Source organism: Ovis canadensis, chromosome 3 (genome assembly GCF_042477335.2).
Source record: "Ovis canadensis isolate MfBH-ARS-UI-01 breed Bighorn chromosome 3, ARS-UI_OviCan_v2, whole genome shotgun sequence".
Taxonomy (NCBI): Eukaryota; Metazoa; Chordata; class Mammalia; order Artiodactyla; family Bovidae; genus Ovis; species Ovis canadensis.
Genome location: NC_091247.1, coordinates 8,571,184 through 8,597,637, shown reverse-complemented (window position 1 = coordinate 8,597,637; position 26,454 = coordinate 8,571,184). Strand labels below are relative to the sequence as shown.

Genomic DNA, 26,454 nt, shown 5'->3' with positions numbered 1-26,454 from the left:
AGCAATAAGGATGGTGAGGTGGTGAGAAGTGGATTTCAGAGAAAGAGTCCTATGGCAAGAGATTTCATCTTCAGAGTAAAGGCGGTTTTTGGTGGTGCTTTTTTTTTTTTTTTTTTTTTTTTAGCATCGAAGAAAATTCCAAGAAGAAAAAAAGCAAGCTGTAACCCAGGATGCAGAATGCAAAGTTCTGCCTCCTGTCTCCTGTGAGGCCCCATCAGCAGGAGGACTGGGGGCGTAGGGGGTGTTTGCAGCCTTTCAGCGAAACAGGGCAGAGAACTGCTTATAAATATGCTCCAACTGCTCTTGGGCTGTTGTGCTCTTGCCAAGGAAGGCGGCAGGCATTTTTAGGCCCCAGGGTGGGATGCCCCAAACAGGTGGCTTCAAATTGTTGGGGATCCATTCACCAAAATAACTGCTATTTTGGTTTTGTATATGAAACATCTGCTCAAAGCAGGGCACGGCTGTGGTGCATATAAGGAGGGGTTTCTCAACAGCTGAGGGAGGGTCACAGTCTGGAAGGGAAGGAGGAAAGAAGTAGGGGTTAAGAGGACCTCACAAAGGGACTCCACTTGGGGATGCCCTACAGGTCTGGGTAGTCAACCTTGAGCCTCTGGACAATGAGACCCAGGACCAAAGCCTGTCTCCCCTCCTGACCCAGGGATAAGCACCTAAGATACCTTCAGGGTGGGCAGGTAGTGAAGTCAGATCCCCAAGGGGAACCCCCTTGACTCAGAGAGAGGGAGAGGCAGCTGGTGCGATTCAGGGCAAGGAGCCTGAGGACCAGATTATGCATATGGGAAATGGGGAAACTGCTGTCCAGGAAAGAGGAAAGAAATGACTGGCTGAGGATCCAGGAAGGCGGGACCCTGAGCACTGGACTCCTGGCTCCACCAAGGCTCAGAGTCCAGCTCCGTCTGTACCAGGGTGGGGAAGTCTCTTGGCCCTGATTCTGTGGAGTAAGGTGGGAAGGCAGCTGCTGTCAGGGAGAGGAGTGAGTGGGGAAAAGTGAGGTGGGAAGACAGTAGACAGAAGGAAAGGAGGGAGGGAGGAGGGGAGGGGAGAGGAGGCCAGAAGCCAGAGTGACCAGAAAGACAGCTTGTGTTTAATTTGAATTGGGCGGGGGTGGGGGGTGGGGGGAGCAAGCATCCCTGCTTTTCTCAGGCCGTGTGTGCTAAGTCGCTTCAGTCATGTCCAGCTGTTTGTGACCCCATGGACTGTAGTCCGCCAGACTCCTCTGTCTATGGGGATTCTCCAGGCAAGAATACTGGAGTCGGTTGCCATGCCCTCCTCCAGGGGATCTTCCTGACCCAGGGGTTGAACCCTCGTCTCTTATGTCTCCTGTGTCGGCAGGTGGGTTCTTTACCACTAGTGCCACCGGGGATACTGAGAGCTTATCAGGGTCTGCTCTACCAAATACTAATTCTGGAGGGGTGCATCTGTTAAAGAAGAGCTCAGGGCACCTTGTCATGAGCTGGGATGGGGGTTAAGGTGACACTGCAATCCAGCGACGGGGCAATGGTTCTCCCAGACACCCTCAGAGCCAGAGCTTAAAGCTTCAACAAATATGGGGGGCTCTCTTTAAGAATAATAAAACAGAGACTTCCCTGGTGGTTCAGTAACACCCTGTGCTTCCACTGCAGGGCTCTTGGGTTTGATCTCCAGTTGGAGAACTAGGATCCCGAATGCCACACGGCAGGGCTAAAAAAAGAAGAAGAAGAAAATTATAAAACCAGAATTAATTACAGAGTTTTGCAAGGGGCCATGTACCCTCCATCTCTGCTCAGAGCCATCTCTGGTTTCTCCTCCCTCAACCTCTGCAACCCAAGTCCCACCTCTTCCAAGGAGCTGGGGAGGTGGGAGCAGGCGGTCCCAAGAGCTTGGACTTGGGGGTCAGACTGATGAAAGAGAATTTACATTTTAAGGCAGGACAAGAAAATTTGTTTAAATAATTTTATTTATTTAGTTATGACTGTGCTGGGTCTTCGCTGCCGCCAGGGCTTTTCTCTAGTTGTGGCGGGTGGGGGTTGCTCTCATTATTGCAGAGAACGGAGGACTCTGGAGCCCAGGATCAGGAGTTGTAGCACAGGGCCTTCACTGCTTCAGAGCATGTGGGATCTTCCCGGATCAGGGATCGAACATGTGTCTCCTGCATTGGCAGGTGGATCCTTTCTTTACTGCTGAGCCACCAGGGAAGCCCCAGGACAAGAAAATTTAAACACAAAATTCTCTCTGTGTCTGTGTGGGCCTCCTCCCTTTCCTTCAGGGTGCAGTGTCTCTGCATTATCCATTAACCAGACCTCCTCAAAGATGGGAGTGCCTACTTTATTATAGAAATCATTTATTTTTCTTTTCTTCTGATGCCAGCAGTGTAACCTCTTAGAAGACTAGCATTATTTCCCAGTTCTGTAAGGGGTCATGGTGACTTACTGCTCACTTTGTTTGGGCTTACCTGGCCTACATGCATTTGGTGAACTTGATGTGAAACATTAGTGTGTCATTTTGATGTATGACGCACGTGTATGTGCCAAGTGGCTTCAGTCGTGTCTGACTCTGCAACTCCATGGACTATAGCCCACCAACTCCTCTGTCCATGGAATTCTCCAGGCATGAATACTGGAGTGGGTTGCCATGCACTCCCCCAGGGGATCCTCCCACCCCAGGGAATGAACCCTCGTCTCTTATGTCTCCTGCATTGGCAGGTGGCTTCTTCACCACGATCGCCACTCGGGAAGCCCTGTGATGTAGGATCAGTTCAATTCAGTTCAGTCACTCAGTCGTGTCCGACTCTTTGCGACTCCATGAATCGTACACCAGGCCTCCCTGTCCATCACCAACTCCCGGAGTTCACTCAGACTCGCATCCATCAAGTCCGTGATGCCATCCAGCCATCTCATCCTCTGTCGTCCCCTTCTCCTCCTGCCCCAATCCCTCCCAGCATCAGGGTCTTTTCCAATGAGTCAACTCTCCACATGAGGTGGCCAAAGGATTGGAGTTTCAGCCTCAGCATCAGTCCTTCCAGTAAACACCCAGGACTGATCTCCTTTAGGATGGACTGGTTGGATCTCCTTGCAGCCCAAGGGACTCTCAAGAGTCTTCTCCAACACCACAGTTCAAAAGCATCAATTCTTCGGCACTCAGCTTTCTTCACAGTCCAACTCTCACATCCATACATGACCACTGGAAAAACCATAGCCTTGACTAGGTGGACCTTGGTTGGCAAAGTAATATCTCTTCTTTTTAATATGCTGTCTAGGTTGGTCATAACTTTCATTCCAAGGAGTAAGCGTCTTTTAATTTCATGGCTGCAATCACCATCGGCAGAGATTTTGGAGCCCAAAAAGATAAAGTCTGACACTGTTTCCACAGTTTCCCCATCTATTTGCCATGAAGTGATGGGACCGGATGCCATGATCTTCGTTTTCTGAATGTTGAGCTTGAAGCTAACTTTTTCACTCTCTGCTTTCACTTTCATCAGGAGGCTTTTTAGTTCCTCTTCACTTTCTGCCATAAGGGTGGTGTCATCTGAGGTTATTGATATTTCTTCTGGCAATCTTGATTCCAGCTTGTGCTTCTTCCAGCCCAGCATTTCTCATGATGTACTCTGCATAGAAGTTAAATAAGCAGGGTGACAATATACAGCCTTGATGTACTCCTTTTCATCTTAAAAAATGTACATGACTGTACCTTTGACTTCTAACAGGTGGAATGGTTCTCCAAGCTTCTGAGTCTGTCTCTTGCATTACAACCCTCAGTTTGGCTTGAATAAAATTCTATTTTTCCTTTTTGACTATTAATTGAATTTTCATCCACAAGGCAAACCTGGGCTGACTGTGTAATCCAGGCAAGTCAACTGCGTTCTTGAAACCTCAGTTTTCTCATCCATAAAATGGAAGGGGTATTTACCTCCTCTAGGACCACTGTAAAGATTAAATAAAATAATACATATAATACACAATGTCTCACGTATCATAAGCACTCAATAAATGGCATGCCTGATAGATATATGGTAAGCATTCTATACATGATTATAATAATCATCCAAACTGGTTTCAAGTTGCACTTCAACACATCTTCCAGGAAGCCCTTTTTAAAAAATGACATGTAATATACATCCAATAAAGTGCATAATTAAGTGAGAAGCTCAGTCAGTTTTTACATAAATATGCACCTACGTTGCTACCACCCAGATCAAGACACAGAACATTTCCAGAGCCCCAGGGGCTCCCACTTTTCTCTTCCCAGTCAATGCTTCTTGCTCTCCACCTCCAAGAGATAGTTATTATCCTGATTTCTATTGCCACAGATTAGACTGCTTCTGAAACTTATGCATGGACTCATAGTGTATTCTTTCATTTTATTATAATTCTAAACTAACCGCCACTCCTTACTAAAAAGATCTGTAGCTTCTCAGACTTTGGACTCCATCACATCTGATTGGACTCCTCAGATGTGGACTTTGGACTCCTCTTCCATAAAGATCATCGTGAGTTATTTGTTTCTTAACCATATCAATTGTCGAAAACTCGGGTTTCCAAACATACTGTCATAGAAACAACTGTAGCAGAGTCTAATGGTTAAACTGTGAACTGCTTCCAGCCAGTAGTTTCCAGTGTCCAACACATGCTAAGTATCATTGTGTTTCTCTCCGGTATTTAAAACATTCCACTGTGCTCCCCAGGCTGCCTCACAGTTTGGGAACCATGGGCCCAGGCTCTTTTCTTCGATTGGATTTAATGTTCTCTCTCAGCCTCCAGGCTCAACGCAAATGCCACCTTTTCCGTGAAGCTTTCTGTCCCCACCAGTCAAAAGCAAACCATATCTACACCAAATTATTTCTCCAGCTGGAATGAACATTTCTTCCTCTGGGATCCCTGGCAATTTAATGGGTAAAAAGCAAGAACTGTTCTCTGATACACAAGATGTAAACAATGTCACATTTCTTTATATCTCAGAATTGAATACAATTTGGTTGAAGCCCCCCGCTGTTTGCGGTTGCTGAGACTTCATTTGAAGGGTACTTCCGTGTGGCTCTCCCCTTGTTCAAACTGGGCTGTATCAGGGCTATGGGACTTTCACAGTCCAGGCAAAACTGACCTGTTCACACCCGCTGTGTTCAGAGGCTGCCACCACAGTGCTCACCAGTCCATTCAAAAGTGGTTGGCCCTAATCTGCTGCCCCAGAGCAGGCTGAGCAGAGGGATTCATTCCTGGCTCTCAAGGTCATGGAGGAAGGTCCTGATGCTCAGTGCCCAGGCTCTCACACCCTGCTCCCTAAAAGCCCTAACCACTCAGAGACTCTATGTGCATGTGGGCTAAGTCAGTGCCCCTTAGAACCTGCTGTTTGGGGGAATCCAACCTCCCCCTTGGGAAGAGGTATTAGCTCCCCAGAGTTTGCATGCAGGTAACCTGGGGGCTTAATGTGGCCCTTAGATGTGTTTTGTTTAGCCAGTGTGATTTATTTAAAAAAAAATTAATCCATTACAACAGTTCAACTTACTGGGAGATGCTGAAATTTTTACAGTCATGATCCTTGGTCACTGGATGTACAGCCGTGGTTGGAGCTTGAGTTAGGACCTCTTCCTTCCCACCCCCACTAAGCGTGTGTTTCCCTTTTAGCCACATCTATGGTTACATCTGCCTGGCCCCTATAGGCCTTTGAGTTTGATACTCTGGCCTAAGCTTTGAAAAACAAAGCCTTTTTGGTACTGTGTTCCGACCTCAAACAAACACTATTAACTGTTAACATTCTTTCGAGCAAGGTTGTACCAAACAGAAGCACTCCAGGCTCTACGGCTCTTTGTAGGTGTGTGCGGGGGGGGGGGGGGGGGGCAGCGCGGGGTGGGGGGTGGCTGCGCTAGAAACAATTACTTTTTCATTCTCTGCCAGTGGAACTACAGCAACTAAAAAGGCAGGACACCGGAACGCTCCAAAACTATATTCAGCACTGATTTACGCAGACTCCTTTTGTCATTTTTAACGATATAAGTTGCTTAAGGGTATTGGGTCTTGATAGTTTCCCGCTACTAGATAAAGAACCTTATAAACATTATCTTGTTGAATTCTTTAGAAAATGCTTTTAAAAGAATGCAGCAGAATCTATAAAGGCCCAGACACCAGGAGGAGGGAGTGGGGGTGAACGCGGGATGGAGGGGCGGGTGCAACATAAAAGCAGAAGGGAGGCAGGTGCAAGCCTGAGACTGTCGCGGATTCTCGGACTCAGGACCCAGGGTACTCCAATGGGCCCCTTGTATGTGGGGGGCCCAAATCAGCAGGTTTGGCAGAGGCAGCTGCACTCAGTTGCTTTTGTCTCTCCCTGGTCCGCCCCATGCCTACTCTTCGGTCCCTCTTTCACCGCCCCCGCCCCTCTCTCCTCCCTCCCTCATTCTCAGTCCCTCCATGCAGCTCCCTGTCGCCATTCCCTGACTGCCAGCTTCTCCCATCTCCGTTCTACATCTGTCTCCCCACCTGCCCGGCTCCTGGCGCAGTGGCCAAGCCGCAAGCAGGCTCTACGCCGTCACGTGACTCGAGAGTAAATCACAGGACTCTTCCCACCCCCAGCAGCTGGCCGGCGCTCGGCTCTGCAGAGGCTGCAGGCCGCGCATGCGCAGCTGCCAGCGCACCTGCCCGCTGTGCGGGCGGGACCTCGGACCAGCCCAGGGCATCAAGGGTCCGCAGCCTCGCCCCGCCCTCAGGTTGGCCGGGGGCGCGGGGTAGTGGACCCACGTGGGTCCAGATTTCCAAGAGGTTGCGGTCCACGCATCCAAACCTGTCCTTAAGTCAGGACACTGGGGCTGCGCCTGGGCGCTGGACGTTCTCCCCTGGGCATTAGAAAGTCAGATCGCAAGTCCCGCTTTTGCGTTTAGAGCCGTGTGACCTTGGGCAAGTGACTTGACCTCCCTGTGCCCCAGAAAAACGGAATAATGATAGCTCAGAGATGTCAAGAGGTCTTGAGCCAGGTTTCACAGAGAGATTCCAATCTGACACTCCTGAGTCAGGGGTTCCTGAGTGAGTCCACAGTCTGTCACCCTACTCCCTTTTCCAACCATCCTATTTAAAGCAACATCCGTTCTGATTTTTGCCATCCCTAGTAAACATCTCAGGCACACATCGGCAGGAAATAATTTAGTTCTTTGCCCTTTCTTTTACAGGAAATAGGAGCTGCTATGTTTTATTTTCTGCGGCCTTTGCAGAGGTCTCCAGGCAGATTCCAGGCTACCAGAAAGTCCTGGAGCTCTGCAGCAAGGTCTACCCCAGGTGTTTTCCTTCCACACTGTCCCTAACAGTCACATTAGCCCCTCTCTGCTCCTGGAAAAGTCAAACTCATTTCTGACACCTTCTGTATATCTTCCTAGGACACTCTCCCAGTTCCCTCTTGCCACCCTTTGCTCATCTCAGGAAGCCTGCTCTGACTGCACCCTACCTTGTCCACTGAGTCAGGTGCTCTGTTATTCGCCCTCAGAACCTCTGTCCTTCAGCTTCAGCACTTACTAGAACAGTAACTCCTTGATTCCTGTCTGTCTCCTAAGCTAGATTACTGGCTCTTTGAGGGCAATATCTGTTGACACGTCAAGGAGGGACTACGTGGCATCTCTGGTGTGTCCTAGGTCCCTGCAATTTACAAACTATCTCCTACTTTTCCAAAGGCAGCCCAAGGCTATCAGTACCTTCCCTGGGTAAAAAGCAGAGACCAGATATTAAGAGACGACACATAAACATTGTCCCTCTCTAGAAACCCACAGGAAGGTTCTGTTAGGGTAGACTGGGATGAGAATGAGAAGATGGTCAGATCTTCCTGCCCTGGGGCTGGTGGCTGAACTAGGACGTGTGGCCCCTTGTCCTGGCTTCTGCAGTGTTCACCATGTGACCTTAGGAATGTCCTCCTCTAGGCCTCAACTTCTTTAGTAGTCAGTAGAAAATAATGGTTCAGAATTCAGATTGTAAAATTAGATCTTTCATTTGTCACCTATTCAGTTCAGTTCAGTCGCTCAGTCGTGTCCGACTCTTTGCGACCCCATGAATCGCAGCACGCCAGGCCTCCCTGTCCATCACCAACTCCCAGAGTTCACTCAGACTCATGTCCATCAAGTCAGTGATGCCATCCAGCCATCTCATCCTCTGTCGTCCCCTTCTCCTCCTGCCCCCAATCCCTCCCAGCATCAGAGTCTTTTCCAATGAGTCAACTCTTCTCATGAGGTGGCCAAAGTACTGGAGTTTCAGCTTTAGCATCATTCCTTCCAAAGAAATCCCAGGGCTGATCTCTTTCAGAATGGACTGGTTGGATCTCCTTGCAGTCCAAGGGACTCTCAAGAGTCTTCTCCAACACCACACTTCAAAAGCATCAATTCTTCGGCACTCAGCCTTCTTCACAGTCCAACTCTCACATCCATACATGATCACAGGAAAAACCATAGCCTTGACTAGACGGATTTTAGCAAGGCACTTATCTTCCCTGAATCTCAATTTCTTCATCTCTAAAATGTTATATTTCTTAACAATATTAAGCAAAGGACCTAGCTCACAGAGCTATTCCAAGAATGTAATAAGCATTCATTGATTTTTAAGACTAGTTCTCTTGTCCTTTTTGACTTTTGATTGGCTTAACTCATTTTTCTTTGAAGTCAGAGGGGAGCCCTATCTCATATTTCAGAAGCGATCTCCCCCATAAGTTAAATCTAGCAAAAACTGACATGGGACCACTTTGGTAAACTTGGACTCTAGGAAAGATATACTGACCAGAGTTGTTCCACAGCATAGCCCTATTCGATTTGGGACCTAGGTATTTCTAGATTTTGGTTGCCCAAAGACTAGGATTATGTCTGTCTGCCGTGTACATGGTTGGAGATCCAACGCCTAGAACAGTGGTTTACATACAGTAGTGAGAGAAAAATAAATATTTGCGAATGAATGATGCACAGCCTAAGACAAAGTCTAGTGCTCAGTTTCTGAGCCTATTTTTTTTTTCACCTGAAAATGGGGATTAAAAACAATGCCCAATTATTGTGATTTAATAAGCTGATGCATCTAAGACTCAGTGGATGGTGGATTTATGGATATGGGAACCCAAAGAAATAGAGATGGTAAATAAAGCTCACGTTACGTTGTCTTGGGGAGTGGGTACTACTAATAAGAGATCTAGCTTCCGAGTTCCTTTTGTGGGCGAGGGGGAGTGAAGGAGGGGGTGATGGAAAGCTCCCAGGAGCCCGGGGATTCTGGTGCGGAGGCTGCGGAGAGGACCTTAGGACTCAGCGCGCCGGGAGCGCGCGACGGCCAGGCCGCGCGCGCGGCGCGTGAGGTGAGGGGGAGGGCGCGGCTTTCTCGCCAGCCAGGGACCGCCTCGCGTCCAGCCGCATCTCGGGGGGCGGGGCCGAGCCTCCGGGCCGCAGTGCGATTGGCGGAGGTGCGCGGGTGACGCCGACGGCTGGCGCGAGACCCCGCCCCTCCCGCCGGGCCGGCCCCCGAGCGCGCGCCGGCGGGTCGCCAGCCTCGCTCTGGCTTGGATCGCGCCGCACCCCCGCGCCGCGCCCGCGCGTCAGTCGTTCTCGAGCCGCGGCTGCAGGGGCGGCGGGCGGCATCCAGCCGAGCGCGCCGACGACCCGGGGAGGCGGCGGTGTCTGCGGGCGTCGCGTGAGGAGGCCAGGAGCCCAGAGACTCGCGCGGCGCGATGGCCCCCATCGGCCTCAAGGCGGTGGTCGGAGAGAGTAAGTGGAGTCGGGTTTCCTCCCCGCAGGCGGCGGCTACGGCTCGGTACCTGCCCGCAGCGCGCCCCCCTCGCCGCCTCCGCGCTGGCCTCTCGCTCCCCGCTCGGCCTGAGGCTCCCGGGTTGGGAGGGTCCCGTTATCCCGGCGCCGCCTTCTCCGGAGGGAAGTCCCTCCCGGCCTCCTGCGGCCCTCGTCCCTTCTTCCCCCGCTCTGCTCTTCCCGCATTCCTCCTCCTTCCCCCGCGCCTTCGCCGCATCCCTGACCCCTCGTCGCACCCCTCCCCTCTTCTCCCCATCCCTCTCTTGGGTCTTCACCTGCATCTCCCTCCACTCCCATCGCTCCACGTCTCCCCCTTCACCTCGCCTTTACCCCCCTGCGGCCTGTTACCCTCTCCTCTATCCCCCTCCTTCACCCCGAGTGCCTTCTCCCCATTTCCCCCTCTCTTCCTCTCGCCTTCTTTATTCCCCCAAGCTCCTCTATTCCACTCCTCTTTCCATCCCCAGTCCCTCCCTCTTTCCCACCCTCCTCCGTGGAGTCGTGACGTGCCAGATCTCGGCCTGCGTCCTCCTGCCCGCTTCCCCCTAGATCCCTCCCCTGGAGCCGGAGCCGCGGTCCCCGGCCGCAGAGACCCACCTGGGAGCGCCGGCTCCGCGCGCCGCGGCGCTCAGGCGCGCCGCTCGCCCGCCCAGGGGCCAACTCCTTGCAGCGGGAGAGAAGCCTGTTTGTTTCCAAAGGCTTGGCTCTGCCGGGGCCGAGGCCACCCGGCTCCTCCTCCCGAGCCGGGGTCTTGGCTTCGAGGGCGGGATCTTCTCAGGGTCCTGTACCGTCTTCAATCACCCGGGAGACTGGGAGAGCGCTAGGGTGCGCGGGAGAAGTTGCCCTGCCCAGCACCGCAGTCTACGGACTCCCTGTTCGCAGGACTCAGCCGGGGCTTGATTTCGGGCCGCGCAAACCCCTGTTACAGGGAGGAAATAGTTGTTCGTGGTTTGGATGAAAGGCTTGACGTAAATGGATTTTTAAAAAATGGATGATGGAGATTGTGGGGCTGCAGCGGAGTGAGGGCTGACGGTGGTCATATTTGGAAAACGGCGTCTCTGGTGCTAAGTAAGCTTGGCGATCTTGTGCAGGCAAATAGTGCCTCTTCAATATTTTGGCCGTTATCTTTAACAGAAAACGGGAGAGGATTGCTGTGGGTTTTGCCGTCTTTTTTGGAATCGAGAGAGAATTAAAAGTGGACTTTTCTCTGCGGGAGAGGATAAGAAAGGAAATAGAAGGAAAATGGTGGAAATGACAGTTTCCTTTCCAACGATTCTCTCCAATTAGAGCAATTCCTCTGTCTCTTTCTGGCTGTCAGATGGGATTTTTGACTGTGATGGTCCTTTTGGGCGTCACTGTTTCTTCTTATTCACTCTCTTCGTTGGTATATACAAAATATTCCCGGTTATACAACCTTCTCTGACCTATTACTCCAGGAGAAAAGTGTTATAAACACTGAAACCCAAATGAGCAAGTTTTAAAAAAAAGTGTTCATGACAACACCTGCCTACCCCATGCGGTAAATGTTCCAAATCACGTACTTTCTATTTTAAAGGCCAATCAAAGCGCTTAGGACTGGAAGGACCCCTAGGGATCTTCTAATGTCAATACCCTCGTTTTACCCGTGGGAAAGAAATGGAGGCTCAGAGCAGTTAAATGACTTGCCAAAATCAGCGTTAATTAATTTCCTAAAACCTGGTGTCCATTTCCTTGCAACATTAGTTAAAAATAATAATAATAACTTTCTTCATTTTTCTGGGTATACCATTTCCTTCCAATACGCTCTCTAAAGGGTTGTGAAATATGGAATGTTATGTTGAATGTTACATTCCTTCAAATGTTATATTCGAATAAGGTGCTTTAAAACAAAGTCCTGGAAGCAAGTGTTCTGGACATCACATTTTTGTAGCCTTTTACTGTGACGCTTCTTCATGCAGGTAGACCTACCCCGCCCCCATCCTGCAATGGCCTTTTTTAGAAACAAGTATCAGGAAAAAAAAAAAAAAACACCAATATGTCATATGGTCAGAATTTATTTTCTGAAATAAAGCCACTGTTTACCAAAAAAAAAAAGGCTAATTTTACATGAAATTGGTGAATGTGTAAACAGCATTTCTATAACAATTGAGTTAGGTAAAAATTTTGGAAGAAATATTTTTGCAATTCTTTGTCAGTGACATAAAGAATTCTGTTAACTTTGACTCCTAATTTTGGAAGGGGTTTCTAGCTTTGCTTTTTTCCTCTAAAAAAATAAAGCAAAGATTTTTTTTTAACCAATTTCCCAGTTTAAACGTCACCCTCACAACCTGGTCTTCCCAGTCTAAAAATTAACACCTCATAGTCACTGTTTATCATACTCTCTAATTTTATCTTTTTCATTACACTTAAAATTAGTTTTTTGGGTTGTTTTTTGCTTTTGGTACTTGTTTGATTGTTTCATCCCCTTGAATGTTGCTTCTGGGAGAGCATGGGTCTTTATCTAATATGTTCATCCCTGTTCAGTTCAGTTCAGTCACTCAGTCGTGTCTGACTCTTTGCGACCCCATGAATCACAGCACGCCAGGCCTCCCTGTCCATCACCAGCTCCGGGAGTTTACTCAAACTCATGCCCATTGAGTTGGTGATGCCATCCAATCATCTCATGCTCTGTTGTCCCCTTCTCCTGCCTTCAATCTTGCCCAGCATCAGGGTTTTTTCAAATGAGTCAGTTCTTCACATCAGGTGACCAAAGTATTGGAGCTTCAGCTTCATCATCACTCCTTCCAATGAATATTCAGGACTGATTTCCTTTAGGATGGACTGGTTGGATCTCCTTGCAGTCCAAAGGACTCTTTTTTTTTTTTTTAATTTTAAAATCTTTAATTCTTACATGTGTTCCCAAACATGAACCCCCCTCCCACCTCCCTCCCCATAACATCTCTGTGGGTCTTCTCCACAGTTCAAAAGCGTCAATTCTTGGGCACTCAGCTTTCTTTATAGTCCAGCTCTCACATCCATACATGACTACATGATTCATCCTTGTATCCCATACCAAAAACTGTCGGTGGCTGGTCATAGTTGGCTGTCAATAGATATTCATGGAATGAATCAGTGTTTTTAAGGATATGTTCGAGAGCAAGATAAATGTAGTTTGTGGCTTCCTGTCCTATCTTTCTTGTCATATCTTTCAATGTACATGAGTTTGAGTAAGCTCCAGGAGTTGGTGATGGACAGGGAGGCCTGGCGTACTGCAGTCCATGGGGTCGCACAGAGCTGGACAGGACTGAGCGACTGAACTGAACTGAGCTGAACAGGGATGAATATATTAGATAAAGACCCATGCTCAGTGGGTGACAATAGGTACAGGTACAACAGAAGTAGAGGATATGGGTCAGTGTTAGCTGTTCATTCAACAGAGATCTGTTCAGAGCCTGGTAGCAATTATGAGGGAATACAGGGACACTCAAATATGGGACCATTTCACACTGTTGTGACAGACACAGACAATCCTGTGCCCCCTTTCATGTCACTCTGCTGACACACTTAGGGTATAACCAGTTATCGTGCTTCTTTGTGGTCTCACCCAACTAGACCAGAAGCTCTTTGAGGGAAGAATAGGATCTCCTCTTATTCTTAAATCTGTCTTTAGTATGACAATTAGTACTTCATCCTTATAAATGTTGGATGAATCTTTGTGTATAATAATTCAGAGAAAAAACTCTGGATTTGGACCACCTGGAATAAAATTCTGGTCTACTACTGTTAGCTGTGTGGTTTTGGCAAATAATGGAATCTTTTTGTGCCTCAGTTTCTCCATCTATAAAATGGGTAATAGTAGCACCTACCTCCTGTGGTTTTATGAGTTTTAAAAGAAATAGTGCTGGCATAGCATCTAATACAGTTTTTGATGCTTTTGAACTGCGGTGCTGGAGAATACTCTTGAGAGTCCCTTGGACAGCAAGGAGACCAAACCAGCCAATCCTAAAGGAAATCATCCATGAAACTTCATTGGAAGGGCTGATGCTGAAGCTCCAATACTTTGGCCACCTGATGTGAACAGCTGACTCGTTGGAAAAGACCCTGATGCTGGGAAAATTTGAGGGCAGGAGGAGAAGGGGATGACAGAGGATGAGATGGTAGGATGGCATCATCGACTCAATGTACATGAGTTTGAGCAAACTTGGGGAGATTGTGGAGGACAGAGGAGCCTGGTGTGCTGTATGCAGTCCATGGGGGTCGCAAAGAGTCGGACACAGCTTAGCGACTGAACAATGAAACAGTTCTTTTAGTCAATCTTATCATTATGACAAGATCCACAAGAGTGTCAGTACAAATGTTAGAGGATTTCAAGAAGAGATAGGCTGCCTGTATCCTGTGGGGCCACAGTTTTGGGGGAGAAAGTGAAGTCTTGGGTAAACTTCCTGAGTGAAGTGCAGATGAGCTGGAAAATGGAAGAATAGACCTGAAGAACATATGGATGATTAGTAACCACATGCAACTTCTGTTTCCCATTCTGCTCATTTCTTTACTTTTTCCCCTTTAATTTCTGTCTATAAACGTAGGGTTTTGTTTTTTCTGCTCTCTGCTTTGTAAAGAGATTGCAAGAGAAAGGAGAATTTCATTCTCTACCCACCCGCCCGCCACCCACTGCCCCGCCAGGCATTCTCTGTCTACTTCATGTTAATGGATGATGTTTCAGTTATGTCAATCCATGCTGTAATTTACAAATCCAAATTTTACTCTTGTTCCCTGAAGTTTTGTCAGAGTGTTTCAAAGATTCAAGGATTACAAAATGTATTGCTTTTCTTGTTTCCTAACTATTAGCAGTTTGTCCCCAGGTAGTTTATAAGAATCACATTCTTTGGGAAGAGAATGTAGTTTCAGTTTTGGAGGAGACTGTGGGTATGTAAAATGCTGCCTTTTTCAGATGGGGCCATGAGTCATAGGATGTGTCAGAAGTTGAGAAAACACCTAGATTGAAGCAATTTTCATTCATTCTTATACTTTTTTTTTTAAAAAGAAACCTTAGATCACATACTTGAAATATATTAAATATATGTCATATTTTTTCCATTTTAAGGTATAATTTGCATAGGTCTTCCCTGGTGGCTCAGTAGTAAAAGAACCCACCTGCCAAGCAGGAGATATGGGTTCCAGCCCTGATACCCTGGAGAAGGAAATGGCAACCTACCCCAGTATTTTTGCCTGGGAAATCCCATGGACAGAGGAACCTGGCAGGCTACAGTTCATGGGGTTGTAAAAGAGCTGGGCATGACTTAACAGCTAAACAACAACAAAAAATAATTGGCCCAGGTAAAATTTACCCTTCTTAGTGAACAGTTCTTCAAATTTCAGATTTACCTGCCATCATATGACCACCACAGTAATCAAAATACAGAACAGGTCATCACTCCCTGAATTCCCTTGTGCTACCACCCCCAGCCCCTGGTGAGCACTGAATGTCGTTAACAGTGAAGTCATACCCTGCAAAGCTTTTTGAATGTGCCTTCTTTAACTTACCATAGCGCATTTGAGAATCATCCATATTGCATGTATCCGTAGTTTGCCCCTTCTCATTGCTGGCTGCTTGTCTGTTGTGTGAATATGCAACAATTTGTTTCTCCATTCTTCAGCTTAAGGACATTTGAATTATTCCAGCTCTGGGCAATTGCAAATACTTCTATAATGTTTCTAGAAGCATTCACAGGTGTTGTGTGAACATATCACTTGGATATATATATACACACACACACGCACGCACTTAGGAGTAGGATTAATAGGTTGTGTGGTAAGTGTGTATTTAACCTTACAAGAAACTGTCAAATTATTTTCCAGAGTGGCATAACCACTTTACAGTTTTTACCAGCATCCTTGTTAGTCCTTGGTATTGTCAGTTTAAAAAATTCTAGCCCTTTTCCTAGTTAGTTGTATCGCATGATTTTAGTTGTCATTTTTCTAATGACTAATGGTGTTAAGCATTTTTTCTTGTATTTATTTGCCATCTGTATCTTCTTTGGTGGAACATCTAAATCTTTTGCATATTTTTTACTGGGTTATCTGTTTTCTTATTATTGATTTTTTGAGAGGTTTTCTATGTATTCTGGGTATATGTCTTTGTTAGATACATGAATTACAAATATTTCCTCACAGTTTGTGACATGTCTTTTCATTCTATTAACAGTATTTTTCAAATAGAAGAAATTCTAAATTTTTATGAAGTCCAGTTTATCCATTTTTTCTTTTATGAATTGTACTTTTGGTATCCTATCTAAGAAATCTTTACATAATCCATATTCACAAAAATTTCCTGTTTTTTTTTTTCTGTTTTCCTGTGGATGTTTTATAGTTGTAGGCTTTATATTTAGTCTTTGATCTATTTTGAGTTAATCTTATATATTGTGAATCATGATGAAAGTTCATTTTTGTGTATATGTAAATGTTTTTGGTTTTCATTTTTGTGTACATGTAAATATTTTTGTCTGTGAGTGTCCAGTTGTTCCAGCACCATTTGTTGAAAAGACTATCCTTTTTCTTTATTGAATTGTCTTTGTTCTTTGTTGAGAATCAATTGACCATCTTTGGGTGGGTTTATTTTTGGACTTCTTGTTCTGTTTCCTTGATCTTTATGTATGTTTTCACTAACCCACTATGACTCAATTACTGTAGCTTTAAAGTAAGACTGGAAACCAGAGATTGTGAGTCCTCCAGCTTTGTTTTTCTTTTTGAAAATTGGTTTTGTTCTTTTAGTTCATTTGCTTTTCCATATAAATTTTAGAATGAGCTTGTTGATTTCTATTTAAAAAATTCTTCTGCCATTCTGTTTGGAATTGTCTTGAATCTGTAGATCACTTTGAGAGTTGACATTTTTAATTTACTTTTAGTATCTTAGTTTCTTTTCTATATTTCAGAGTGAAAATAAAAATTATTAGCTTCACAAATAAGGGAGCAACAGTATGGTAAGCAGAATTGCAGATAGTTTAGCACAGTTGCAGAATACAAAGTCAATTTACAAAAATATATTGTATGTCTATATACTAGCAGTGAACAATTAGGAATTGAAATCTAAATTAGTATCATTTAGAGTAGAACAAAAAACATGAAATACTTGGGTGTAAATCGAAAAGAATGTGTTCCAGATCTGCATGCTGAAAGCTACAAATACTGATGAAAGATATCAAAGCTTAAATAGATGAAAAGATATACTATATTCATGGATTTTAAAAATTTATGCTATATTTATTATTTTTGAAATATGTTTTCAGTTCTCTTGGGCAGATACCTAGGAACAGAATTGCTGGGAAATGTAACTAACTTTTTGAGGCCCTGCTAAACCGTTTTCCAAAGTGACTGCACCACTACCAGTGTATGAGGGTTCCTATTTCATAATATCTTAGCACATGTTATTATCTGTCTTTTTTATTATAGTCATCCTAGTTGTCTTGAAGTGGTGTCCCATTGTGGTTTTGATTTGCATTTCGAAAGGCAATGCCAAAAAATGCTCAAACTACCCCACAGTTGCACTCATCTCACATGCTAGTCAAGTAATGCTCAAAATTCTCCAAGCCAGGCTTCAGCAATACATGAACCGTGAACTTCCAGATGTTCAAGCTGGTTTTAGAAAAGGCAGAGGAACCAGAGATCAAGTTGCCGACATCCACTGGATCATCGAAAAAGCAAGAGAGTTCCAGAAAAACATCTATTTCTGCTTTCTTGACTATGCCAAAGCCTTTGACTGTGTGGATCACAATAAACTGTGGACAATTCTTCAAGAGATGGGAATACCAGACCACCTGACCTGCTGCTTGAGAAACCTATATACAGGTCAAGAAGCAACAGTTAGAACTGGACATGGAACAACAGACTGGTTCCAAATAGGAAAAGGAGTGCGTCAAGGCTGTATATTGTCACCCTGCTTATTTAACTTATATGCAGAGTACATCATGAGAAATGCTGGGCTAGAGGAAGCACAAGCTGGAGTCAAGATTGCTGGGAGAAATATCAGTAACCTCAGATATGCAGATGACACCACCCTTATGGCAGAAAGTGAAGAGGAACTAAAAAGCCTCTTGATGAAAGTGAAAGAAGAGAGTGAAAAAGTTGGCTTAAAGCTCAACATTCAGAAAACGAAGATCATGGCATCTGGTCCCATCACTTCAGTGGAAATAGATGGGGAAACTGTGGAAACAGTGTCAGACTTTCTCTTTTGGGGCTCCCAAATCACTGCAGATAGTGATTGCAGCCATGAAATTAAAAGACGTTTACTCCTTGGAAGGAAAGTTATGACCAACCTAGATAGCATATTAAAAAGCAGAGATATTACTTTGCCAACCAAGGTCCGGCTAGTCAAAGCTATGGTTTTTCCAGTGGTCATGTATGGATGTGGGAGTTGGACTGTGAAGAAAGCTGAGCGGTGAAGAATTGATGCTTTTGAACTGTGGTGTTGGAGAAGACTCTTGAGAGTCTGCAGTCTTGGACTGCAAGGAGATCCAACCAGTCCATCCTAAAGGAGACCAGTCCTGGGTGTTCATTGGAAGGACTGATGCTGAGGCTGAAACTCCAATACTTTGGCCACCTCATGCGAAGAGTTGACTCGTTGGAAAAGACCCTGATGCTGGGAGGGATTGGGGGCAGGAGGAGAAGGGGACGACCGAGGATGAGATGGCTGGATGGCATCACTGACTCGATGGACATGAGTTTGGGTGAATTCCGGGAGTTGGTGATGGACAGGGAGGCCTGGCATGCTGCGATTCATGGGGTCACAAAGAGTCGGACACGACTGAGCGACTGAACTGAACTGAATGGCTAGTGATTCTGAACATTTTTTCACATACTTGTTGACAATTTAGGGCTTCCCTGGTGGCTCAGATGGTAAAGAATCCGCCTGCAATGCGGGAGACCTAAGTTCCATCCCTGGATTGGGAAGATCCCCTGCAGAAGGGAATGGCTACCCACTCCAGTATTCTTGCCTGGAGAATTCCGTGGAAAGAGGAGCCTGGTAGGCTACAGTCCTTGGTATCCAAAAGAGTCAGACACAACTCAGTGACTAACACTTTCACTTTCATTGACCTTGTATATCTTCTTTGGAGAGGTGTCTACACAAACAGTTGGCCCATTTTTAAATTAGATTGTTCAATTTGCATTTTAATCCACATGTTATTTTCATTTGAAATTACTGTTTTTACTTTACCTTTTAAATGTAAGGGTGGAAAGCCTCGATGATTAAGTATACACTTCAATCTGACCAGTTTGCCTGTTTCTTTAATCTTCTACCTTCTTTATTTTTCTGTTTAGTTTTAGTAGAAATGACTTATTCTTGTTACAACTGTCATCCTGTGCCCTTTCAGACAGTTCATTTAAATTTTAAAAACTGTTGAATGCTCCAATTGAATCTTCATTCCGAGTTTTATTAATTAAAAGTGTCAAAAAAAAGTGTCATATTTTTGAAATACCTCACTTTTAAAAAGGATTCTAATATGGTAGTCTTACAGTTAATACAAGTAATTTGTTAGTTAACAATTGTCATAAGAATTACAACGATACAAGACATTAGTCTGATGTAAGCGTAGGGAGGTTAGAGAAAGCTTCCGTAAGGAAGTGATGTCCAACTTACTTCCTTTCAGTTCCAGCTTATTTTGAGTTTTTGTTTCTATTTGTTTGTTTTTTAAAATTTATTTTTAATTGAAGTATAATTGCTTTACAATGTTGTGCTGGTTTCTGCTACACAACATTGTGAATCAGCCATAAGTATACATATATTCCCCTCCTTCTCTCCTACCCATCCCCGAATTTGTTTTGTTTGTAAAATTAGGATTAACTACTGGTTTAGTTTCTTTTGAAATTTCCATATAGTTTTTCTCATTTAATCTAGCAATTAATATAATTAATTATAATGTTGAGCAATCCTTATATTCTGAAATAAACTTTCTTGATAGACAATGCACTATTTTTCAGGAGTGAGAAATTCTGATGCAGAATTTATTCTGCTTATTATTTTGCTTATTAAATTCTGCTTAATATTTTTGCATTTATATTCATTAGTATTGGAGCCTTCTTGCTGCTCTTTGATCATTCCAAGTATGTTCCCATCTCAGGGCTTTGCATTTGTTGTTATCTGTGTCTAAAATGTTCTTTCACATATCTGTGTGCTTGTTCCCTTAATTAGGTCCCTGGTCAAAGGCTACCTCACCAGTGAGCTCTCCTCTGATTATGTAAAACTGAAATTTATATAATTTTCATCCCCCTCACCATGCTGAATTGTCAAATCTGACATTTCACACTTACTGTTTTGTCTGCTTATCCTGGCCTCCACCAGCCCAATGTAAGTTCTATGAGAGCATAGACTTGTTTTGTTCATTACTATAGCCCCAGCATCTAAAACAGTGCTGGCCCATAATGGACACTCAATAAATGGAATGAACAACTAAATACTATGTATTTTATATGTATATTATATATATATATATAATGTATAGTATATATATAATGTATAGTATATATATAATGTATAGTATATAATGTATATTATATAATGTATATTATATATAATGTATGTGTATATATATATAATGTATATTATATATATATGATTCCTCTCTCTCTCCATCTCTGTGTCTCTTTCTCTGTCTTTCATCTTTTTCAGATCTTCTGCATCAGAATTTCTCACTCCTTCAATGTATTGAATTGGGAAGTTTCTTATCTTTTTTGTGTGTTCCAGAATAGATCAAATAATATGGACATTCCTTTCCCTGAATGTTAGGAATGATTTATCCATAAAAATTTTTGAATTTGCTGCTTTTTAGAGGAAAGAGGATAAATATTTGCCAGTCTTTTAAATGTATTTGATTACTGTTTATTTATTCAGTATCAATTGAATCAATTTTGGCAATTTCTATTTTCTTATAAAAATAGGCCTTTCAGCCTAAAATTCTCAAACTTATTAACATTGAACTAGATTTGTATAATTTAAATAATATCTTCTGCATCAGTAGTTGTGATCTTTTCTCATTCTACCCTGTTAGTAGTAGTATTTTCATGGAAGGAGATTTGTCTGTTTTGTCTTTTTGAAAAATCTGTTTCTTCCTTCTGTGGTGTGTGTCTGTGTGTATGTGTTCTTATTCTAATTTCTTGAATCAAACACTTGGTTATTTTTTCTAATAAAAGCATCTAAGGATATTAGTCTTCATTTGAGTACAGCTTTGACTGAATCCCATAGGCTCCCTCCCTATAACCCCTCCCAAGTCTCTTAACATGCAGTATTCTTAGTTGTGGACTAGCTGTTACTCTTGTGATAGGGTGATAAGTAGTTTAATCTGGAGTAAAATTCCCATAAGAAGTGGTTTGGGACTCAGGGATCATCCATGTGTTACCCATCAGATATAAGAGAGCATATCTGCCACAAAAGCCAAAAAGGGCTTTTTGAATGTGCACTAAAAGATTTTCCCTCTGGCGTTCTTGGCACACAGCACCTCTTAGACAAACAGGTATTTGGCTGCTAATGAAGAATCTTTTCTTTAGTGGAGTAGTCAGGCCAAATCTTACAGTTATCACTGGCAACTCAACAGCCATAAATCGTGAACCTTAGTCCTGTGGCTCGCCTCTATGAGAAGTGCTCATACAACCCCCAGGGCCATCCTCTGATTTGATTGCTCCAGTCAATTGCTTCTGAGCAGGGCTGTTGCTGGAACTAAAGTTAGGGTGAGATAGCCAAGCCTTCTTTTTTTTTTTTTATCTTTTTTTTTTTTGGCTGTGCTGGGTCTTCCTTGCAGCACACAGGCTGTCCTTGCAGCGCACAGGCTGTCCTTGCCGCATGTGGGTGTCTGTAGTTGTAGCTTGTGGCTTAGTTGCCCCTTGGCATATGGGATCTTAGTTCCCCAACCAGGGATCAAACCCACATTCCCTGCATTGGAAGGCAGATTCTTAACCACTGGACCACCAAGGAAGTCATCAAGACTTCATTTGAATTTCAGCAAGTATGAGTTTTACTTGCTTATTGTCACCAGGCTTTTTTTTTTAATTAAAAAAAAATTTTTTTAATCAATGAGAAGTGGTGTCGTGGAGTGGAAAGAGTTCTAGTCAGACAGAACATCTAGCTGACAGCCCCAGTTCCAACCCCTAGTGACTGGGTAACCTGGACATGTTATTTAACCTCTTTTTCAATTGGAAATTCTAATCCCAGCATCACAGAATTCTTTTAAGCCTGCATTAAATAATAATACAAACAACTGCTCAGAAAACAATGAGTCTCTGTAGGGGGTTGTTATTATTTTACAGTTATAATTACTGAGATAAGCTTGTCTGCTCAAGGTTATGAATAAAACCTTAGCAGAGTCAAGGAGGCGCATCTCTTATAGTTTTGATAGGCACAGGGTCTGATAATTGCCAGGTAACAGCCAGTCGTTGCCCACTCAGTGCTCTTTGGGAAAGTTTGTGTTGGTTAAAACAATTGCTTCTGAGATACACTGATCTGATCTTAATATATGTCTCTGGGGCAGAGTAAGAACTACTAATGGCTCAAATTACATGCTGTCACAGAGCAGATCTCCAGAATTCCTTTCCTTCTGTTTCTCACAGGCCATTGACATTTCACTTTAAATGTCTGCTAATGATTTGGCCTAAGAGGTGAACTGGTAGGAAGTAAATGAGATACTAAGTAATTACCATACTGGGAAAGCTTATTTTCTTCTTAGGAACAAAAAAGTTTATAGAGATAGGAAAACAAACAAAATTTTAAAAAATCATTGGAGGACTTCTCTGGTGGTACAGTGGGTAAGAGTCCACCTGCCAATGTTGGGGACACAGGTTCGATCCCTGATCTGAGAATATCCTACAGGCTGCAGAGCAGCTAAGCCTGTAACACCACAGCTGCTGAGCCTGTGCTCTGGAGCACATGAGCCACAAACACCGAGGCGTTCTGCTGCAGCTGCTGCAGTCTGCTGGCGCTAGAGCCTGTGCTCCACAAGAGAAGCCTCCGCAATGAGAAGTCCGTGTAGCAATGAAGACCCAGTGCAACCAAATATCCAAAAAAAAAAAAGTCTTTAGAAAAAAAATTGGTTTGAATCAGAGTCTCCAGCAGTCAGTCCTTGTTCGGAGGACTGCTGTTCGGAGGACTGCTGAGATGTCACAGAAACCCAGGACCATATGGCATGGCTTGTTTCCATTTCATCATGTTTCTGAGGCCTCTGGGACCAAATGTTTTTGTTCATTTAACCAATATTTCTGCACTCTCTCCTATGTGCCAGAAGCTGTGTTGAGGGCAGCAGAGGTGATGGTATATGAGGAGACCTGGTCCTAGTGAGATTCACACAGGCTGTGGCAATACATCGGGTAAATGCCTTAAGAGGGGGTACTGTGGTGTGATGATGTACAGCACATGACGGAGCCCCCAGAGAGGCCAGGGGAGGGAGGGAGGCCGAGGGAGACCTGGAGGAGGTGAGGGGAGCTGGCCAGGAGGAGGGTGATATTGATGGGGTCTGGGAGAGAGTAAAGTCGCATAGAGAAGTGTCCAGGTTTGGCAAGAATATGAGAAAGGTTCAGCCTGGCTGGAGCTGAGGGAGTATGCAGACAGGAGTTGGAGAGGTGCTCAGGGCTTTCTGTCCTTACAAAGGACCTATATCCCTATTCCAGGAGCACTGGGAAGCCGCTGAAGGCTTTCGGCTGGGGAGAAACCTCGAGTCGCTGTGTGGAGACTGGACAGAGGGTTGGGTTAGGAGCTATGGTGGTGATGGTGGGAGTGGGGATCGCTGCCAGGGCTGGAGCAGTAGTGGCAGGTGGAGAGAAGTAAAGGGACCTGAAGGTGTCTTCGGAGGTAGAAACGTCAGGTTATGGTGATCGATCGGATGCAGAGGGTGAGGAGATGGCGTTGGGGAAGATTCCCAATTTTCTGGCTTCTGCAGCCCATGGTAGACCGTGCGGTTCACTGAGATGAATGAAGGAGAAGAAACGGGTTTGCTGGGAAAGGTTCCCTTTTGTAGGTGTTGTGTTTCTGGACCCTATGGACTGTCATTAAGGGCAGGGGTGTAGGAGGTCTGGGCCAGACACTGGGGCTGGGGCGTCCTCAGCTGTTGGAAGCTATAGGGGTGGGTCAGATCACAGAGGAAAGGGTGCCGGGTGACAAGGGGGCCTGGGTTCCCCCACTCCGCATCCCAGGGGATTCCGACATTTACACCCAGGCACAAGAAGAGTAGCCAGCGGGGCATGAGAGTCAGGTGGGAAGGGAGGCTAGCCAAACCGTGTCTCCGATTTGGTGGCTTCCCGGGCCCACACTCAGATCATCCCAGAGCAAGCCTGAGGCTTCATTCAGTGATGAGTCTCCACTCTCCAGGCTGAGGGGCTTGGCAGCTGGAAACTTTTCAGAGCTTCTTCTCACTGTGGTGTTTCCCCTGTGTCTTAAAGTCATTCCCTGGCTGTCTGAACCTCATTATTCAGGATTGTTTTGTGGAGGAAAGAGGAAATGATTGTAGCCAGTTGTAAGGCAAGGCTCTGAGGATTTGTGTGCTATGCTGTGTCAAGATGCCATCAAATCATGGAGTGTTGGCTCTGGGAAGAAATCGTAGGAGCATCTGGTCCAGACTCATCTAGAGCAGGAAGTCGAGTTGTCCTAGTCTGCTTGATGAATGACATTGGCAGGTCTTCCTTATCTGTGGCTGTTGAGGAAAGACAGTATTATTTTCATGTTCTGTGCCAGCATAGATTCACAATGACAGGGATAAGCTACTAGGAGTGTTACAATAGTGAGGGCAGGAAGGTTGCTTATACCGTGCTTAGAGGGAGCTCAGGACTTTCCAGCTGGTTCTATTCTAGTCTCAGATGATCCTCATGAACTTCCTTAATGGCAGTAGGAACAAAGCCACTTCTGTTTGTCAGCTGATGGCGGAAGGGAGACCCTTTAAGCTTAGATGGTCTTCAGAGCGCCTACTCTGGGAGTGACAGGGTGAAGAAAGCTTATTGACCCTCTTCTGTCATGGATTTTTTTACCCATCTTCCTGAGCATTGGTGTAGCCAGGAGGCAAAGGAGAGAGGCCTTTCCCTGGTCCCTGGACACATGGGTATTGCTGGTACTAGCTGCTAGGGATTTGCAGAAAAGGAAACAGTGCTGAACAAGAGACTCCCTCTGCTCCGTGTGAGCTTCACACTATGGGCTTTCAACAACAGACTGCTGTGAGACAGACCGCTTAAAATTACTCAGTCGACAGACCTCACCATGTTTTGGATAAAAGTGCTTCAGGATTTTAAGATGAGGCAATCAGGTGGTCACTGAGAGTTTTCAAATTTGGTTTACCTCACATAATCTTGCCGGGGGGATCACATTGAACGTAAATGTTTTGAGTGCATCATGGGGTTGTCTCTGTCTCTTTTTCCTACTTACCTTTTAAGGAACTTTGAAACTCTCAGTTCAGTTCAGTCGCTCAGTCGTGTCCGACTCTTTGCGACCCCGTGAATCTAGTTAGAGTAATAAGCTTCGTCAAGCTTTCACTGAGACTTAAAGATCTGGTCAGTTTCTCATAGAGAGGAATCCTCATTTTTCCTCTACCCCAATCCCTTATTAAGAAAAATTTCCAACGTAGTGGAAATTTGAAAGAATAGTATGATGATTACCCATCTACCTTCTACCTAGATTTCACAGCTGTTAACCTCTTTCCATCTTTGTTCTTATCTCTCTACACAAATGCTTTTTGTTAAAAGTTAAGGTTACAGGTTAGACATTGCAGAAGAAAATGTGAGTGTACTTGAAGTCAAAGCAATGGAAACATTCAATGGAAATATTCAAAGGCAAACAGAAGAGATCAAGGGAATTAAAGCAAGAGAGTATCAGCAAGATGGGAGATGGTGTGAAGGAGTCTAATACATATAAAGATGAAAAGAATGGGAGGATCAGAGATAATCTTTGAAGAAGTGTTAGCTGAACATTTTCCAAATTTGATGAGAGCTATGAACTTTCAGATGTAAGAGGTTCAGTGAATGTCAGGCATAAGCAATATGAAGAAATCTACACCACAGCACACCACACACCAAATTGCTTAAAAGCAGTAGTAATAATAATGAAATGATTAGCCAGAGAGCAAAGACACGTTGTGTACAGAAGCGCGACAAAGATGGCAGCGCATTTCTCGTCAGAATCAACGTAAGCTAGAAGACAGCAGGGGAGCATTTTTGAAGGACTGAAAAATACAAAATATTAATCTAGAATTTTATACCCGGAGAATATATCTCTCAGCAACAAATCAAGGTAAACATTTGTAAAAAAGTTGAAAGAATTCATCACCTTGCATGTCTGGAAATACCTATTTTAATCTGATATGTGAAAATACTTATTTTATCTGATGGTTCAGAGGAGCATAGAATTCTGCGTTGGAAATTGTTTGCCTGTAGACTTTTAAAAACTTGGCTCCACTGTCATCTTAGTTTTCATTGTTGCCTTTAAGGTGCCTTTGAATCATTGACTTCCTGATCTTTCGTACATGTCCCGTATTGTCGCCTCTGAATCTTTCACTGTGTCCTGGTATTCTGGGCTTTCATAGAAATTTGCCTTGATACTTGTCTGTTCTTATCCATTGTGCAAGACCAGGGTCAGGAAGCTTTTTCCACAAAGGGCTGTGTGTTTAAATATTTCAGTTTTTGTGACCCATCTATGATCTCTGCTGCTGCTGCTTTTCCCTCCACCCCTTTAAAATTGTAAAGGCCGTTATTAGCTTAAGGTCTAAGCTAAGAAGCAGCAGGCTGAATTTGGCCCACGTGCCCCAGTG

General features: G+C 44.6%; 1 protein-coding gene and 1 long non-coding RNA gene across 3 annotated transcripts in view; one reads left to right on the top strand and one right to left on the bottom strand.

Moving 5' to 3' along the window:
- Positions 1 to 1,936: 1,936 nt before the first annotated feature.
- LOC138436582 (uncharacterized) lies at positions 1,937 to 10,456 on the bottom strand. Its single transcript, XR_011255486.1, has 2 exons — positions 10,331 to 10,456; positions 1,937 to 3,917 (listed from the first exon to the last, which is right to left on the bottom strand). It is a non-coding gene; the product is annotated as an uncharacterized lncRNA (long non-coding RNA).
- Positions 9,420 to 26,454, top strand: part of STXBP1 (syntaxin binding protein 1) — a 69,852-nt gene continuing 52,817 nt past the window's right edge. The window contains exon 1 of one of the 2 annotated variants that reach the window (XM_069582337.1): positions 9,420 to 9,697. In XM_069582337.1, the coding sequence (XP_069438438.1) occupies positions 9,661 to 9,697 (37 nt within the window). In that variant the 5' untranslated portion in view covers positions 9,420 to 9,660. The remainder of the gene's footprint in view (positions 9,698 to 26,454) is intronic. The other variant, XM_069582338.1, reaches the window with a different exon arrangement.